The sequence below is a fragment of the Kwoniella botswanensis genome, chromosome 1, assembly GCF_036426115.1.
Source record: "Kwoniella botswanensis chromosome 1, complete sequence".
Lineage (NCBI taxonomy): Eukaryota > Fungi > Basidiomycota > Tremellomycetes > Tremellales > Cryptococcaceae > Kwoniella > Kwoniella botswanensis.
In genome coordinates, this window is record NC_088599.1 from 16,219,438 (window position 1) to 16,238,448 (window position 19,011).

At 43.2% G+C, this 19,011-nt stretch overlaps 7 protein-coding genes across 7 annotated transcripts; 5 read left to right on the forward strand and 2 right to left on the reverse strand.

Annotated features, from left to right (window-relative positions):
• Window positions 1-205: 205 nt before the first annotated feature.
• L199_006135 (uncharacterized protein) lies at window positions 206-2,103 on the forward strand (the record flags this gene model as incomplete). The annotated part of the gene is made up of 7 exons (XM_064891836.1): window positions 206-208; window positions 310-356; window positions 453-683; window positions 963-1,255; window positions 1,529-1,581; window positions 1,770-1,802; window positions 1,876-2,103. 7 exons carry the CDS (start codon window positions 206-208, stop codon window positions 2,101-2,103), a joined length of 888 nt encoding a protein of 295 aa, XP_064747908.1.
• A 783-nt stretch (window positions 2,104-2,886) lies between these two features.
• Window positions 2,887-5,484, reverse strand: L199_006136 (uncharacterized protein; the record flags this gene model as incomplete). The annotated part of the gene is made up of 5 exons (XM_064891837.1): window positions 2,887-3,545; window positions 3,650-3,839; window positions 3,914-3,991; window positions 4,061-5,117; window positions 5,381-5,484. 5 exons carry the CDS (start codon window positions 5,482-5,484, stop codon window positions 2,887-2,889), a joined length of 2,088 nt encoding a protein of 695 aa, XP_064747909.1.
• A 4,363-nt stretch (window positions 5,485-9,847) lies between these two features.
• L199_006137 (uncharacterized protein) lies at window positions 9,848-10,619 on the forward strand (the record flags this gene model as incomplete). Its single annotated transcript, XM_064891838.1, has 2 exons — window positions 9,848-9,907; window positions 10,011-10,619. The coding sequence occupies 2 exons, from the start codon at window positions 9,848-9,850 to the stop codon at window positions 10,617-10,619; spliced, it is 669 nt and encodes a 222-aa protein (XP_064747910.1).
• Window positions 10,620-11,348: 729 nt separating this feature from the next.
• On the forward strand, window positions 11,349-11,993 carry L199_006138 (uncharacterized protein; the record flags this gene model as incomplete). Its single annotated transcript, XM_064891839.1, has 1 exon — window positions 11,349-11,993. One exon carries the CDS (start codon window positions 11,349-11,351, stop codon window positions 11,991-11,993), a length of 645 nt encoding a protein of 214 aa, XP_064747911.1.
• A 245-nt stretch (window positions 11,994-12,238) lies between these two features.
• L199_006139 (uncharacterized protein) lies at window positions 12,239-12,505 on the forward strand (the record flags this gene model as incomplete). The annotated part of the gene is made up of 1 exon (XM_064891840.1): window positions 12,239-12,505. One exon carries the CDS (start codon window positions 12,239-12,241, stop codon window positions 12,503-12,505), a length of 267 nt encoding a protein of 88 aa, XP_064747912.1.
• Window positions 12,506-12,678: 173 nt separating this feature from the next.
• On the reverse strand, window positions 12,679-15,488 carry L199_006140 (uncharacterized protein; the record flags this gene model as incomplete). Its single annotated transcript, XM_064891841.1, has 7 exons — window positions 12,679-12,975; window positions 13,076-13,469; window positions 13,535-13,775; window positions 13,836-14,006; window positions 14,090-14,787; window positions 14,859-15,168; window positions 15,281-15,488. 7 exons carry the CDS (start codon window positions 15,486-15,488, stop codon window positions 12,679-12,681), a joined length of 2,319 nt encoding a protein of 772 aa, XP_064747913.1.
• Window positions 15,489-15,902: 414 nt separating this feature from the next.
• Window positions 15,903-18,571, forward strand: L199_006141 (uncharacterized protein; the record flags this gene model as incomplete). Its single annotated transcript, XM_064891842.1, has 7 exons — window positions 15,903-16,487; window positions 16,555-17,252; window positions 17,321-17,390; window positions 17,462-17,820; window positions 17,908-18,031; window positions 18,167-18,283; window positions 18,368-18,571. The coding sequence occupies 7 exons, from the start codon at window positions 15,903-15,905 to the stop codon at window positions 18,569-18,571; spliced, it is 2,157 nt and encodes a 718-aa protein (XP_064747914.1).
• Window positions 18,572-19,011: the final 440 nt, after the last annotated feature.

Below are 19,011 nucleotides of genomic sequence, written 5' to 3' on the forward strand. Positions count from 1 at the left end.
ATATCACAGCCTACACCTGGGAGCATACATACCACTTACTCCAGCGAGAGACACTCACTTTACACTTTGACCTCATCATACATCATCGTATATCATTCAATTCGACATTACATAGCATACACAGCTACACCATATCATACGACACTCCCACCATCTCTCACTGCTCTGCTCCCTTCACTCTCGTTATATTGATTGATCATTAACAATGGTGAGCCTCTTACCCTACGACCACACGAGCACAACTCATCTGAACGGTAGTGATGATGACGATACTGGTGCTAACATCTTAACCCTCTGATCCCTTTGTAGTCTGCCCCTACCGCCAACGATCCATTATCAGGTCACCCAGGACATCTGTAAGTGCATCAACCTCCTCATACAGCTGTAGCTGTAATCAGGGATATCACGTTGTCCATATCGATATACTGATATATTGTTTGTACACGATACAGTTCCGAATCTCAACAAGCCACCTTGACCAAATTCAGAGAAGAACTCACCGCCGAAGGGTCCATCCCAGCCAACGGAGATGAAGTAGTAGCCAAATTAGGATACGACAGATTCGATGATCAAACTCTGTTGAGATTCTTGAGAGCGAGAAAGTTCGATATACCAAAAGCTAAATTGATGTGGAACAACAATGAAAAGTGGAGAAAGGAATTTGGAGCTGATGATATCGCTGCGTGAGTTTCGCTTTGCTCAAAGTGTTACATTCTTTCCAACGCTGCTTTGCGGGATAGGATGGGATGGATGTTGAGGGACAGGTGGTATGGTATAATGACGATCCAAGCTTTGTGTGGGGTGGTGATTCGTATTGTGGGAGCTGTGCCCTGTATATCTATCCCATCTAGCCCCAATCCTTGTATCCTCCGTTTCATCCCATCCATTAGACCATCCATTCTTACATGTATCAACCAAATCGTAGAATACTTGACCTTTGCTAATACCCTACATGTCACTAGGAACGGCTACGATTACCCAGAACAAAGAGAAGTAAACAAATACTATCCTCAATTCTACCACAAGACCGACAAAGATGGTAGACCGATATACATCGAACAATTAGGTAAACTCGATATAAGCAAGTTGTACGCTTTGACCACTCAAGATAGACAATTACATCATTTGGTTCATGAATATGAGAAATTCTTGAAATCGAGATTACCAGCTTGCTCGAAGGAGGCTGGTCAGTTGGTGGAGACCTCTTGTACGATTTTGGATTTGTATAATGCGGGGATTAGTAGTTTCTATAAAGGTGAGTCCGTTCAATGATTTTAGAGAGTTAAAATGTGAAAAGAGCAGAGAGAGGTGAAATGGTGGCATGATCGATAATTTCAAGTAAAGAGGAGGTATTTGGCGTTGATGGATGGTTGTCAGAGTCAAGGAAGGATCGGGATTTGGGCGTAATTGTCATGGAAGACCATGGAGAGAGCAGGTTGAAGAGTAAGAATGGGAGATTGAACTGAATGGAAGAAACTATACGACTCGCACATAGATCAATAGGCTAACGCTCATATTCGTGTTATAGTGAAAGACTACGTTGGCGCGGCCAGTTCAATCGGACAAAACAATTGTGAGTGTGTGATCTGGCACTGGCACTGATCGAGCATTCCAGCTAATAGTTCGTTTGTTCTTATCCAGACGTACGTGTTACCTTTTACTGGACGCTCAACGAGATAACGTCAAACGAAGTGATCAGAAATGAGAAATAATGGGATGTGAATGATTAGCTGACTTTCATTTGCTTGTTCTTTTTTTCTGCCTCTTAGCCTGAAACCATGGGACACATGTTCATCATCAACGTGAGTTTTTAAGCTCGTACTCGATCGAATCAATTGAATATTGACGTGTGTTCGTGCCCATGCGTGTATGTAGGCACCATACCTCTTCTCGACCGTCTGGTCATTAATCAAACCATGGTTAGACGAAGCTACAGTCCGCAAGATCCATATCCTAGGTAAGAACTACAAGACGGAATTACTCCAATACATCCCTGAAGAGAACCTGCCTACGGACTTGGGTGGGAAATGTAACTGTCCTGGTGGATGTAGTTTATCAGATGCTGGACCTTGGAATCCTACTCCTTCTGCTCCTACCGCTTAGTCGAGTTCAATTGGGTATTTGATTAGGTAACTCCCGATGGATGAAAATAGGATGGAATGTTGTTGTAGATGTAGTTTATCAAATGAAGGTGGATGGTTTCATAGAGGTAGAGAAAGATTATCAAGCTCAACCTTGCTTTTTAATGATGATTCTATTATTATTATTTAGATAAAAGATAAAAGATTTGATAACAAAATGTTTACAGTATTTACGGTATTTGCACTTATGATTCATACATTCATATATGACATGAATTGGATATACGCATACATACACATACAGAGTAAGTTAGATCATAATGACAAGATCCAATTAGACTAGATCGAGATCAGCAGTGATAAATTGATCATCATAAATTCATCTAATCGCATATATTCACGTGTTCGCCATCGTAACTAAGTATTGTGCTATAATAACTAACGAAAATCGAAGAATACATATGAAAATATCGTATCCAAATAGAGTAAAGAGAGAAAGAAGATTCGCGACAAGATGTGGTTCATCGCTCAGAGTCAAGCCAAGTCAAGGATTCGAAAGAAGTGTAAAGTGAAAAGTACGTATATTAAGGATGCGATATCATTCAGAGTAATAACGATAGATTCCCAAACCAAGAAAGAAAGAGCTGAAATAAAAGAACAAATGTCCTTGATGAGAAGAGAGATTCGTGTATGATGTTTGTTTGAATTGATGTTGATTCGTTGATCGTCCAGTCGTTTATGTACATTCAATGTTCGTTTATTCGTCGTTATATACAATTGCAGAAGCCATTGAAAGTTATTAAATTTATTCAGATTTCACTACATTACCATTTCCATTCCCACTATCTGTATTATTCATATCGTTGTTCGATACTTGGGATTGCGATTGACCATCTGCCGAACCTCCGACTTGTAATTCTTGATTGTTCGATTGAGATAAGGAGTTAGCAGACGAAGACGAAGATAGAGATGGTAATAGTTGAATTTCGGAATGTCTTCTTGTGGAATTCCAATTTCCAGGAGAACAATATCCATTATTGTGATTGTCATAATTACCGTTATTGTTGAATTGATTGAATTGGGAAATAGGACCAGCGGAGGAAGGCATGATGGGACTGACTCTGACAGGATGCGAATATGTCCTTCGATTTGCATAAGCATGAGCGTAAGGTGATGAGCCGTGTCCGTGATATCCTACTCCCACGCCTACACCTCTGATAGGAGATGAAGACGAATAATCTCCCCCATCTAGTGTCGTGGCAGACGACGAAGATACAGGAGTGTTGAGCAAGTGTGAATGTGAAGATGGGGAAGTTTGGTTCCACATTCCCGAGCCCATGAACTTTCGAGGTCCAGTACTTGACGGTCCGGACGAGGGGAGTAGTGTCGATGAAGGTGAGTTATAGCTTGATGGGAATTGGAAAGTAGCTGATACAGGTGTAGCTTGAGAGGGTACATTGGAGTCTGTCGCAAGGCTATACATCAGCTTTTTCGCCCATGACGTTGCTCGCCCCAGAGCATTGTTTTATGAAATGATAACAGTCAAGAGCAGGATATGTCCCACTCACACGGTGAAAGAGGTGCGGGACTTCCGTCACTATCATCTCTCATGACCTGTAACTGAGGTGGAATCTCCCTTCGGTACGACCCAGTAGTAGGACCAGGAACAGGAGTCTGTTTTCGTAATTTCTGATCATCGTTCTGAGGTGGTCTCGGCTTATGGTGCGTCCTCTCAAATATACCACATTTGTTGCATAGCTGAAATATCCGAATAACGCATATCAGTCGACCACCCGATCCAAGCGGAGAATGGGAATCCTGGTATCACTTACGATTTTACCTGGGTGAAGAAGTGATTTCCGCCAGCTAGGTGGCGATTTATTGGTACAGTTGAAGCACATCCTTTTAAGCTGTGTGTTCAGAGAAGCAGAAGATGTTCAGCTATATTCGGGACATGTCAGGGAAAATATCTAGCTCACCTCGGGAGTCTGCTTGACCTCAGCATCAGTCGTATATGATGTTGTTCCATCACCACCAGGTTCGTCCGTACCACTACCAGTACTACCTTTACCTTTCTTTGTTATCTTCGGTTTCTCTTCATCGCTTGTCGATAGTCTATCGGAGTTATCAGGAGATAAACCCAAACTTGGTCTATCCCATCGTTCACCATTCCCACCTCCAGCGGTGGTAGAGCTCTGACCACCTGGTGTACTTGATCTTCTATCGGTTAAACTTGAACCATTCTCACCTCCTCCCAAGATACCTAGAGGTGATATCGTACCTTGACCATTACTTCCATTCCCATCTATCCTACTTCGCAGATCCGATGTAGGTTGCCAAGAGGGAAAGGCAGAAGGCTGAATGGTGCTGGGTGTATTAGGTTGATGAGGTGGCGGTTGAGCTCCAAAAGTCGGAGTACCACTATTGCTATTCGATTGATTGTTACTGCTGTTGAATATTGGATAACCACCGGAAGGGGTAGCAGATAGGGGTGTCCATAGTTCCGATCCGGCAGAGGACGAGGTGGAATTTTGAGTGACGTGGCCACCGTTGTAGTAGATTGATGGTCTTTGATATGGTGAGTACTGGTTCATGGTGGAATACGAATAACCATAATGATTGCTGTTCAATGGTGGGGGAGCTGAGCTCGCGTATGGAGGATTGACTCTCGGATCGTTGGGAGTGGGCATTCGTAAGGGTGGCAACATCATGTTTGGGACTGAAGATGGATTTGTGGTTGTCGAGGCCCCGTAATGAGGTTGGACCTGAGGTAAGGTCTGAGTTGGACTGTAATGAGACTGTTGCATGTTGTTCGATTGTTGACCGATGTGAACGTGAGCAGAAGGCGAGGAGATCGAATTTCTACTTGAAAAGATACTAGCTTCAGTATTGAGACTTCTCAAGATGCTTAACAGGGGAGGGAGCACGAACGATTGAAGTGATAGCGGTGGCACAGGACTGGGATTCTTGGGTGGCCAATTGTAAAGTTGATTAGGATTTAGTCCACTAGGTTGAGTCGGGGATGCGGTACTTCGTCTGAGGGAGAGAAGAAAGAAAATACAAACGATCAGCAGGTGATCCTTATGATTCGATTATATTGAAATAAGGTTCAGGAACTTTATCAAAAGAGGAAAGACGGTAGGATCACGACAAAGAAGGGAGAGGAAAGAGAAGAGAGGATGAGGGCGTAAACCAACACATGACAACGCAGACCGTATTACCTCTTTGGAATTTCGATATGGAGGATGAGATGATTTGGTAAATGGAAGAGGAAATTGGAAGAGGACGACTGTACTCACGCTTGTGAAACGCCCGAAGCGAACTGAGATTGAGATTCACTTGTTCCGTAGGTGTATGACGCCGAATGATGATAACTCGCAGGTGGTTTAGGGACAAATGACATGGAGAGTGACAGACCAGGAAGAAGTGAAGTGGCAGGATAGCTGTAGAAGGGTGTTTCCAATAAGTCGTACTCTGAGATAGATGAGGTGGGATTAAAGTTGCCACCGGGTTCGATTTCGAACCTGTACGGAATGAGAGGAGAAAGCTGGTGCTATTACGGCGAAGATGGATTATGGATTATTGAATGTGCTCGTAGGGTGAGAGGTGTATGTTGCAATCGAGGGATGAGATAATTACTCAAAAGAGCGAGAGCGATATTAAGTTCACCACCGACTGGGAAGAAGAGTCTATTGACTCTCTATCTAGATTTAGCGGGTGGATGAACATGGGCGAGATCGAAAGGAATACAGGAGTGTGTGTGAGGATAGGATGAAGGGGACGTCGAAGATCGAGCAAGTGGTGAAGATCGAAGGAGTAATTATATGCCAAAAATGAAGAAGAGTCAAAACACTAAGTTAGCGATGAAACAACAATACAATTTAGATTGAAAGCCGAAATACAATGATAGACGATCTGATCCAGAGATTGTGATGTGATGATCAAAAGATGAACAGGTCAAGATTTATGAATATGAGAGAAACAGGATATGAAGAATCGGAACAGAAGTCGAGATCGGTTATATGTGTCAATGGTGTCAGGATAGTAAGGGATATCACCAACAAGAGCGACAAGTGATGGTGGCGTAGGATAGGATGAGGAGGGTTCAAGCTATAAAGTAACGTGGATTCGAAAGAGAAAAGGGGGAAAGGTAGGAAGAGAGAGCACGAGCAGATGTGTGACTGTTAGAGACATACTACAACAGTGAGAGACAAATTATATCATGAGTTGATTTGATTGGGATTGATGGATGATGGATGATGAATCTACTTTTGATGGTGATGGTGATGAACAGAAAATGTCCGGTCACGACGGCGTCATGAACAGCAAAAAGAGATTACCAAAGCCAAGAGGAGGTATGTGGGCTGTGCGGCAATCCCTTATAGTCCAAAGGATAGTAAAAAGCCAAGGTCACAAAATAGCAAAATAGGTCCAATAACGGACAGGGGATCCCACATCGTCCGAGAGCAGGGTAGGATAAAAAATAAAATGTCAATGTAAAACGGAAATTATCTCAACAGAGGATACGAAAAAGAAGCGAAAGGAGTGTTCATCCTTGTCTTCGTCCTTGTTCATAACCCCCATCTTCATTCAGTACCACTTCGGGTCCCGAACTTTTCTCTCCACTTTCGCTGAGTCGAAGGCTTTGCACTAGGATCCAACACCATCTCATTCACCGAAAGCCACTCAAAGGATGTTTCAAGAATAGTATCTCTCTCCATCGAATCTAATATCCATCGGATCGTATTGTTGAGATGTACCAGAAGGGGAAGAGGCACTCACCGAATAGGAGCTTAGACGACTAACTTAGTACGTATACTAAAAAAGTACAATAGCAGTTTACAGTCTCCGACGATCTCTGTTTTTAATGAATGTTTCGGGTCGGATTGTAGATATGGTGTACTGTAGGAGAATATATTTAGATCGCTTCTCTCGGTTCGGTACCGATTCTGATTCTAGTCTATAGTCTATAAATCGTAAAGGATGGATGGGTCTCAACGTTTTTATCGTTTCTGTCTGTTGCCACTGGACCAAAGTGGGGATAACGACGTCTACACAGTGATAGTAAATACAAATGACCTTGTTGGTATTCCGAATGTTTGGTGGGCTCGATCCAGCTTGTAAGATCGCCTAAAAGCAAAGAAAAAGATGGATTGGATAAAAGAGTTAGTTCAAAGTCAAAAGCCAGAAAGCCACACAACAACTATAAACTTAAAATAGATTGAATGCAAGGTTCATCTCATCTCGTCTCCGTTCCGTTAGGTCAGGTCTAGTCTTTCCTCATCTTCCCCACTCACGCAGGCACCTGCATCTCTGTACCCCACTTGAGAAAGAATGAGTTGTAACATACACCGAAAGGGACACGTTTGAGGGGGTTGAATCAAAAACATGAGGGAAGGTCTAGGCATAAAGCAGCATTGTTGCACAGACTATAAAGCAACACATTCATTGCCGCTTTCACCGATCACGATCATGAGCACGATGATGGTGATAAGGGCAATGCCTCAAGGGCACTTGAAGAGATGAGCATAGAAAGGAGGGTTCTAGACTCGTTTCATTGTACAGCAATATTAATTAAAAGATGGTACGATTAAGGGTAGACAAAAGATGAACCATCAAAGTAGACCACTGAAGAGATGAATCCTGTCTGTTCACTCACGATATAACCGGGTCCTTTCACTTAGGTATTCTAATTTGATTTCAAAATACTCCTATAGACTATGGTTGTGAGCTATACGATACGATTAGGTCGCTGAGGGATGGAAATCAGCTAAGAGAGGAATACATCAGCCGGCGTTTATTGACAGACAATTGACTCTTCACCAATGAGCAATAGTCTACTCGAAGTAGTCTGAGAGTGGTTTGATGAAAGGTTTAATACGGTGGATGCAAATCATCACTCAACGCTACTCACTCCAAATCAATTAACTGCTTCTTCGATTTGAAGATCTCGAACCCCAAATAAGATCGGATCAAGCTGATTGATGGTTTGATGTTCTATAAGGGATAAAGAAGTGATGATGAGGAGGATGGAATCTTTCGTCAGCCATATATAACAGAATCCTTCAGAAAGCATTCATGACCAGGGATATTCACTTTGTTGTATGCGATCCTCAATCTATTGTTTTTCGAAACAGTGAAATTCCATTATACCCAACACAAGATTTTGTGTCCTTTGGAAAGACCAACAAAGTCACTTTTTTTATCTCTCCGATCTCCGATTTGATCGCTCTACTCCGCCACTCACCGAATTGCCTCGAGGTAAAGTCGTGTTTTCTCTTCTATGGTGCGTGGTGGCGTTGTATTGAATGAAGGTTGTGTGAATGGATGGTGTAGCTTGATTAGGGTCGATAGACTAGAACCTTGACTACGCTTCGATCCACCGAAATGGTCTCTCAGTGCTATCGAGAGATAAGAATGGGTTAGGTGTCTACTCTAATGCAGATGGACCGATGGTCACGGTAATGTTTGAGGGATCTGATCAATTTCTTTTGGTAAACCAGCTGAATCAGTCGATCTTTGTCTGTTTGTCTTTGATGGTGATGATGCACTTGGTGATTGATGATTGATCGTAAGTTGTCTAAACAGTAGGGAGCTGCTGGTAGACCAAGAAGTGATTGCGCCCATGTATCATCTGGTGATCAACCGAACACACACACACACAATCACTTGATGACCTAGTGAAGCCAAATTGTACTTGACGAGCGAGTGAAGTGTTCCTCATTTTCTGCCTTCATGCAAGTGCCACAAAAAACTTTATTCCTCCGAATCTCTTATAGTACCCTGGTACAATACTGTTTGGCCCTGAATTCGAAGTAAGCACCTATATATCGACGGGTGATACGATATGTGGTCTCGAGAACGACCAGTGAAGGTAGAGCAGTCACACCCTCTGGGCGGAGCACTTGACAAACGTCAAGAGGGAACAGTGCTATGGTAAGTCTCATTGAGTCAATTTCGGTCTTTGACGTTGGACTGATTTCGGAATTCGGCTTTTAGCATCGGAAGTCCTTCGCGTTTCATCGATACTGAAGATCTACATTTAGATCAGATCATATTTGATCGTCTGGGCGTTTGATAACTGATGGTAGCTGTCTTTTACTTTCACTAAAACAGATCTACATATGAAGCTCGCTTAGCAACTTGGGCAGTTATATCTGGCATAAAGAAAGCATTTCCGAAAGTATGATTGTCCGATTTCGCTTTCGTCCGAAATCGAACAGCACTTGATCCGAAGTGAATTACGATGCTGAGGGCGCAGAGCTGATCGTATCGAGATGTAATTAGCCAATCAAAAAGTTTGGTATGTCTCAAGTTTTAACAGTATCGTATGGTCTTCAGATCCTCAGAAGTGATCCATGTTTGGTATGGCTACAGTATTCCTGAGTGTGAAATTAACCGGATTGCGATGAGCTTGAACTTGCAGTGTCCGCCTGAGAGAAGAAGTCGTATTACTAGGACTTTCTTCTTTACGACATTTACAATACGTCTCCGGACAGAACGATAGTCGACAAGACTCTTGGCATGTCTTTCTTTTGTCCACTTATGCCCAGGAGAAGTACATTGCACAGTAGTACGAAGAGATCGATCCTTTGATAATAACCTTCACAGTAACTTTGGTCTCGTTCTTCTCGGTCCGCGTCAGATGCATATACATATACCTGAAATGGGATGTAGTGTTGTAAGCTACATTCAGAATTCTCCTTTCCAGGTAAAAACGCTCACGAACGGAGGGCGGTTCTCCGTCTGCTACACCTCATATTGGAATGCTCGTCCTGGAATCACAAGGTCCATCGAACGTCATGGATTTTACCACTTTTCTCGATGTGGGTGATCTCAGTACGTCAACGACAGAAAACTTGACCGAAGCCACCCTCCCTTGGAAAGATATCTGTCAGAGCATGTCATCAAATCATAAAGCCCCTTCAGCACAATTACGATCGGTTCCATTCCGTCATCCAAAATACGAAGAGTCGTGGTCCTCGAACAGAAGATCTGGAACTTGAGATCCTCCATTCAGGAGAGAAGAGCCTCCAATCTTATGTTCACATTCGTAATTCAATCCTGGACTTCAACTTCAATTCTAGTCCACCGATTCCCACTCCTGATCAATCAACGTTCAACACCTTTCAGAAACTGGATGTTGATATGAACACTCTGATAGAGAAATGGGTAGACATGACCAAGCCATATAAGACTGAATGGTCCAGATGGGCTGTCAAGACACTACGTCGAGCCATCACTGCTATAGATACTTTCCATATTTCCAGAGAAGCTGTTAACAAAGCCGATACCAACTCAGAGGACTATGAGTATGATGCTGAGATAAATCTGATCCAGAGTCTCGGGGATCTTCAAGCTCACGAAAGTGAAATAACCAAAGTACTGGAATTGTCAGGTGAAGATAATCCCAAACAAAGCTTATTGGCCTCTGAGTATACGGAATTTCAAATCGCTCTGAAAGAGTATAGGGATAACGGGAGGTTTGATATGGATGATATGGGTGAAGCGTTGGATGATATCTGGATGGATTTGTGATGGAGAAAGATTTCATTTCGCGACCCTTTAATCTTGCAAGATTGAAGCAATATGATTTCATGCACATAAATAGCGCATGACCTGTTTGAGCGGTCACAATGTATACTTCAGGTATGAGGCGAGGTGCCCTCGAAGCACTGCGATGCTCACTTCGAAACATAACCGCAATACAGCATATACAAGGGTCAATCACGTACTTTATGTTGTAAAGTAGCTCCACTGTACAAGCATGGTAGGAAATTCTGATTTCTTTCTTACTTGTCCATCGTACATGACTTATCAGACTCAGAGCCTTACGAGTCGTCAGAAAGATTTCTGGTGTGGCAGATATGATGTTGCTTCGAATGCATGCATCACCCGTAAGGATAAGCAGTGAACCCTCCGAATCCTTCTCTGGGTGCCACGTATACAGAATACTGTGTAGAGCACCCTTATCTCATGATCAATGATGAAAGGTTATGGATACCGTATCACCCTGAGACTCGTCTGACCTGTGGGTTCATAAGCTTATGAAAGGATGGGAGAACCAAAGAGGCCACTTGCACAAAGTATATATGTCATCCTTGGTGATGGCTGTGCAATGACTGATGAAAGGAAATGGAATACGACGAGAGGTCAATGCATTGAATGAGCGAATTCGAAATGCAATAAAACGATTCAACCCATGTCAGAGGATAGAGTATACTACCTTATCGCCACTTCCATACACAATCTCATTGATATCAAATCATGCAGTCCAACGATAATTGCGATCAGTTGATAACCCACCATTCTTCCGACCTTGCATCACTCCACCAACAAGTCAACAAATACAGCACCATTGCAGATGAGGTCGATACAGCAGTTAGAAATGGGAGCGATCCGAGTGTGCAGCTTCCAGAGGCAACGGCTCTCAGCAGTCTCGGTGAAGTGAGTAGACAAAACACTTCTGAAGGTCATCAGGTTAGCGAATTAGATCGATCATATGCACAAGCAGTTGCAAAGCTGCGGGATGCTCGAATAATGAAGGAAACAATCACCAAGTATCATACCAAGATCATCAGAGCTTGTGAAAGTATGAAAGCATACTTGGAGGCATCTCAACGTTACATTGCTTCTGAGGAGAACATTCCATCGACCCGTAGGGATATCGAAGGGTTCGAATATCCCGATGACCTTAGTGAGAAATGGAGGGAAATGTACGAGGCTGCTTCCGATTGCGATTACAACCAGAATGCGTCATATGTCACTTCGGTCATTTCACTCGATCATCCCCTAAGAGCCGATATGATTAATTGGGACGAAATCCAAGAGGAATACTTTAAAGCGCAAAAATCAAGCCATAAGCTGTACAAGATGCAAGCGATTATGGGCTCAAAGTACAGTCGCGCTTGAAGGAATGCAGGAGTATCATCATGGTAATTGAAAGCCATTGACATACATCAAGGACGATACCCTAAACACCGAATTCAGGTTCCTAGTCAAGTCACGCGACCTCAGGTATGATAGGAAACCCCTTTCTCTCTGTTGAGAACTTTCATTCATGTTGATATATGCATCATTTAGTCGACGTCTCAACCAAGCTGTTCGTCTGGTGGCTCAACAAGGTCTCAAGAAAGGATATACCGACATTGGTGTCGATGATGATTCGGATACCGATACTAATAGTGACGACGAGTACGATTGGACATCATCATCCTCAAAGCGAAACTTACGAATTCCAACCTCAAGACCACGAGCTGATCACTGAGATAGAAAGTTGGACTCAATCGAGATTGAATGTGCAAAATGCCGGATTCCCTTCGGAATTGACGGATCTCTTACCAAAGAAGTACAAATCGCTGTTGACTTCTGGTCTAGCATCTTCGAAAGGGGATATACCTGTATACAAGGTATTCAAGGCATGATAAATCTGTCTGAATTAAACCAGGTAATTCACTTTTTAGATCAACAGCTTGATTCATAAAAGAAGTCATGAAGGATAATTTTTATATCTGACCGTACATCGCATACAAATACATCAACTTCCTACTCCACTGTAAAACAACACAACTGCCCATCAATTTGATAAATGGTAATTTTATTTCTTCTTCAAAACCAAATTCAGCATATCTCCATCATCTAAATTCACACTCGCCAATGTTGAAGCATTATTCATAACCTTTGTACCGTAGTCCAACCTCATTCTCGATATCGGTAAATCAGCATCAACAATCCTCTTGATCTTTTCTCTGATGGTCGAGAAGAGCGTTGTTATGGGTAGATCAGTGATGGTAATTATCGATCCATTCAATTTGTATTCTGGTTTTTCGGGCATGTTGGGGAGTTGGACGGAAATGTTTATTGGGTCAGGATGAAGATTGGTCCAGTCGGTTTCCTGTAGTATCATTCAGAATCAGTATCCAATGACAGACACATAGGTGCGTTGGAAAAAGTCCGGATGAAGATGATATTTCTTTGTCGTGGTGTATACTCACAGTGTACAGCTGGCCATAAGGTAATTTCTCAATCTTCGGCCTCTTGAAGACGGGTTTCTCAGCGGAGCCATCATCCTCATATGGTCTGACCTGGCCTGCCAGGGGTGACGATCCACCAGAGGACGCGGAAGCAGCATTGATAGCTGCCATCCTTGAAGGGTGGATAGAAGGCGCAGAAGGAGGTTGAGGGGAAGGCGCGAAAGAGGGATCATAAGGAGCGGATATGTATTCTTTGGTGGACGGTCCAGTAGGTGCAGCGGAGATGGTAGCTCCAGAGTACGCAGTACCTCCGCCAGGAGTCTGTAATCCCGCTGCGAGAGGTGGTGGGATAGCCTGAGGTGCACCGGGCGTACCGGGTCCGATCTGTGGTCCAGCTGCGTTGGCCGGTGCTTCGCTGTTACAGATGATAATCTCATCACGTCAGCTGGATATCCCTGAAATAGGTGAAACGTAACTCACGTCAAACCAATTCTACTATGCAATTTCTTAATCTGATCTTCAACATTGAATGAACTTTGGAAAGTTTCTGTTGTCTTTGCTGCAGACGCCGTATGACCATCCCAAATGATCTTTTCTCTTTCCCTTCGCTTCTGCCTTTCTTCCTCTTCTCGCTGTTTCCTCTGAGCTTCGTCCAAGTCGTCTCCGAACAGATCGGTTCTTGCGTGAGCCAGATTTTTGAGCGATGCAACGACGTCGGCACCTACCACATCAAAAATTCATCAGTATCTACTTGTACACTGAAATTGGACCGATTACTTACCATGTTGTAACTGCTGTGCTTGGGCTCTTCGCATCTCGAGGTTCTTCTTCTGTTCTTTCCATTTCGGATCCAATAATTCGATACGCATATGTTCTGACAATTCGTTCTCTGGGATCGATTGACCACAATTTGGACATTTGGCTGTAGCCACGTTCCCACCTCTTTGTATACCTACAGAGCGTCAGACGATTTTATCAGCTCTCAAATCACTATATCTTCAGTGGCGTGCAAAAGGCATGTAAACGCCAGCTTACCTTTCGGTACATAATCCTTCTTAATCTTCAAACCTCTCTGCTCCATAGCAGCTCTCTGCACCTCCCTCGCTCTAGCCTGTTCCTGCTCAGCTTTGATACGCTGTAATCTAACTTCTTCCTCTTCCTCATCTTCCTCTTCTTCCTCAATCTCCATCTCATCATCCGCATTCTGACCATTCTGGAAGGTCGTTTCCGCCGTTGGCCCAGCACCAGTCTCTTCCATGACCATCGCTGCCATTCTTTTCTCGGCCATCGACATGGTCCTAAGTTTATCTATCGAAGTTGGAGGGGGCAATTCTAGCTGTTCATCATTCTGCGTGAACTCGATAGTTTCTACCGTGACGAAATCTTGCCAATCTATAGCAGCAAATGCTTTTGCCTCTTCCTCTTCTTCTTTAGCTTTGATATCTTCCCTCTTCCTTCTTCCTTTCTCCCATTCTGCCCTATTACGAGCTTCTTCCAATGTCTTCCACTTGATCTCAGGATCATTAGCTTCTTTTACCAAGTTTTCGATCAATCCTGGAGGAGGTTGCATGACTTTCTGGTAAGATTCGACCATGCGATTGTAATATCCATATAAAGAGTGAGTGGGTCGGAGGAAGTCGAATTGGTAATTTCGACCTTCTTTGACCGAAAGAGAAGAAAGGAAAGATCGACCTCGACGAGCATGGAATAGAGCGGTCAGTCGGAGGATATCCCTACAACAAAAACGAACATATCAAAGCATTAGTGACTCCCCTCGATTTTCGAAGCGCTAAGAGAAACTTACAGATCCATTGCTGTCACACCAGGTAAATCTACCAAAAACTCCCAAGGTTTAGGTTCATAAGCGTTTATGACATCTTCCTTCTTATCCTTCTTCTCTTCTGGTACAGGTGTCGAAGTTGATATTCCCGCTGCAACATCATCGGCGTCCTCTTTAACTTTCACCAGCATGTATCGATAATATTGATGATACGGATCGGCATCGTTCAAGAAAGCGAATTTAGGATCGCTCTTCTGATGTTCTCTTATTTTCTCTTCTAAAAGTAAGGGAGTGGGTGATTTAGATATGTGATTTGCTGTTTTATCGACGATATCTGCAAAAACACAGTAAATCACGTATCAGATCTATTCATTTTAACATATGCTTGAATGACGGTATGGCATATGTTGTTGTTTGGGATAGAAGACTTTAGAGCGACGACTCACTTCTGATCTCCCTAGGAGGATAGATAATTCCCACCTTCAACTTATCACTTGCCCTTAATGGTCGATCTTCCTCCATACCTCCTTGACCTTCGTCCTCTTCAGCTGCGGGTGTACCGTTCCCATTTGTAGCGCTCCCATTGGGTATTTGTCGGAGTTCGTCTTCCCCAGCGTATGTGTTGACGGGTTTTGGCAAGTTCAGTGCCGACATCTTGGCAGCGGAGATGAACTAGGGTATGCTGAATGAGTTCAGTCAATCTAAAGAAGAGCTTTGAGCGTTGTAGATGTTGAAATCTCTGTACCTATCGAGATAGGCAGCTCATCAACGACGAGCCAAGTGGACGAGGAGATGCGTGGCGGAATTACGGCGATTTACACTTCTGTGGCAGCCCACTGGTTGTATGCGCGACTGCTTTTCCTTTTGTTGTTGTGTCACGTGGTCAGCTTGGGGGTGTCAACAAGTTGAAAGCCACCTCTACCATCTAGAATATCATTCAACTTCGACATCTCTCAACCCTGCTCATCGTCATTAGCAGTGTTGCGGTGTCTCACTTTTTCAAGTCGATATCCCAACGACCTTCTTACATTCCTCACCAGATCACATGAGATAGATGAGTTGATCATCATGTCATCAGTCCACACTCAAGATAGACCTCAAGTCCGTCGCCCATCAGGCTCGAGACCTCCTCCAATACTCACTCCAGGTATGCCCGTACGTGCGGACCAGGCTAGACAGCTCATGCAGCAATTCCCACAACCACAACGTCCATCCAACCCATCTCCCCATCCCACTTCTTCATCTCCTGCAGCCGGTCATACGAGCCATCATCGATCATCTATGCCGAACCCCCATCAAAAGCCAACACCTGTCGGTCCCCATCAAGTGCAAAAATCAAATCATGCTTCTATATCGGGTAGACCCCTCCCTCGGACCTCTCATGCCCAACGAACAGACTCGACTGATTCTTCTTTGAGAGAAACTCACAGAGCCAACATCAAACCCGTTGGTGCAGGCAGTATGGGTCCACCTAGATATCCCAGTGCGAACCTTGCATGGGGTCATCAGAATCATAAATTACCTTCACCGAAGGAACACCAAGCTCAAAGCCAGCATCAGACCTCGGTATCGAGAGGAAGTATGGATAGCAATATGGGTATGGGTGCGAGGGAATCCAGATCTGATGTGGAGATGCAATTTTATCATTTGCTCGTAAGTACAGTAACCTCTACCTTGGTCTATCTTCGATTCGAATAACTCATTCGGTCTGTCCTCGTAGGACTCGCTCCAAGTTCCAGCTACCGTTAGACAAAAATTCTCAACAGTCTCATCAGACGTCAAATCCTCTATCCTCCTTTCCACTCTCAATTCCAATCCTGCAATCTTATCATCCTTGGGTCTACCCACCCCAACACCTACAACGCCCAAGGTGAAGAAAAGGATGTCCACACCATTATTGCGCAAGACCAAATCGTCTGCAGAAGTCTCTTCCCCCAGCGGATCACCCCAGGTAGGCAAGACGTACGATGTGGGTGGAGAAGGATTCGTGATTGTAGCTTCGCCCAATCTGAATAACGAAGGAAATAACAGAGGTATGATGTCTCCTCCTCTTGGATATAGCAGTAATTCAAGAGGACAATCAATGGATTTACCTCGAGCTTCCACATCGTCTGGGTCCGGTTCAGGTTCAAATAGACCTCTATCGGGGTTGTTCAGTCCATCAAATTCCAATTCATCCTCCTTAGGTAAATCATCTGGAAAAGGTCTGAATATCTCTATGGGAGAACAACCCGATTCCTTCATTAGTTGGTTGAATGCTCATAAGGGGACGGACCTTAACATGGATGTAGGAAAAGCCAAGAAATTGAGAATGCTGCTTAGACACGAGAATACGACCTGGGTTGGGAGATTCATAGAGATGAAAGGGTATGATCTGATTTTAGATAGGTTGAAAGATCTTTTGGATATTGAGTGGAGGTGAGCTGTAGTGGACGTTCTGGAAGTGACCTTAGCTGATGAATGAACCGTTTGGGTTTGCGTGGTAGGGAAGAGCAACATGATGATCAGATGTTATATGAATTACTGAGATGCGTCAAAGCACTTTCAACTTCAGAGGTGAGCTTTTCCCTCCCGGCTTCTAACAATTAATAGCTCATTCGAACGCGGACGCGTTACGTTGCGTGTAGATTGGTAAAAAGGCATTAAGATCTCACTTTCCTCAACCATTCCCATCATTATCCAACTTGTTATTCTCAGAGAAGAAACCTGGTGATTTAGCTTCCAGACAAATAATCATTGAATTATGGTTATTCCTTTTCGATCTTTTCCCTCCTTCCTCCTCTTCAAGAAATGGACCTAAAACCAGTACGATTAGGTTTGATGAGAAAACCGAGATGGATATAGTGCAAGAAGTGAAAGGACTTTTGGTACCTGATTTACCTGATCCGACTAAAGAACAGCACGAATTCGTGACGAAGGCTCATAGACCTAGAGTTTTCAAAGCTTGGGTAGGAGAGTTGAGTGATATATGTAGAGATTATTTCTGGTAAGTTGAATTTCCCTTTCACTTTACAATTATCATCGGTGTATGTTTGTTCTTACCAAAACTGATCATGTGTTGTGTATTTTGTAGGATCATGTGTCACGCTTCTAATACTTTATGGGATATCTCAGAAGTCGATGAGAACCTGGTAGAGAAACCGGTTGCTCCTGGGGGTGCGACTGGTGGAGTAGAGTTTGAAGCTATGAATTATGTTGTGAGTGATTTCGATTTCACTTGTTCGTTTCGCAGAGATGGATTTTATAACTTTTTCATCTAATTTTGGATCGGTTGTCTGATCTTGATCATTTGAGATTGGCTGAGTACTGACTTTTGAGTCGATAACGCTTAGACGATACATTTCAAATTACTCAATGCTTTATGTAAATTCCAAGCGATAGAAAGTAAGGATGATGCGTTGAAATTGCATGAAGATCTAATGAGCTCAGGTATGGATAGGATATTGGTGGTGAGTGATCTATATCCGTCGTTCAACGCTTATATATCGATAGAGACGAGACTACGATGACTGATCATTGACTTACTTTTATAGACCCTTCGTAAAGCCTCTACTACGTATTATCCTACTCTGCACCTTGAGTTAGCTAGATATGTCAGTCTGTTGAAGGATATTTGCCCAAATGGTAAATTGCCTTATTTGATTGGTAAGATGGTTGGACCTCCTCCAGAGGAAGTTAGGAGCTTTGGCGCAAGTGGGAGTGCGAGAGATTGGTTGGGTAGTGGAGTAGCTAGGTGATATCACAAAAACCTGTATAATAACACTTTTAGATTATCGGATCATTCCTTCTCTCCTTATATATACCCTTCACCTTGAAAACCCATTGATATACACATATACATATACTTATACCCCAATTTGTGTACCTTGTATTATCTCGTCTCTCCTGTCGTTCATGTGCAATATGCTATATATGTTAGATGAATGCATGTGAAGTGAATAGTCATATATTTGAGTTGGGATATCCATAATGGGAGGGAAATCGTTAGATAATGGGGAAAAAACGTATCATGATAAACGCATCTATATTTAATCTATAGTAAGTGATGAAAAACCAATCGTTTTCTCAGGTTCTGAATCGCATATATTCACTCTTCCCCTAACTCCTCCTTCTACTTTCTTTCCTTTTCTTTTCACTTTATAGACATCTTTCCTGCCTTGATCGTCCATCACCTCGC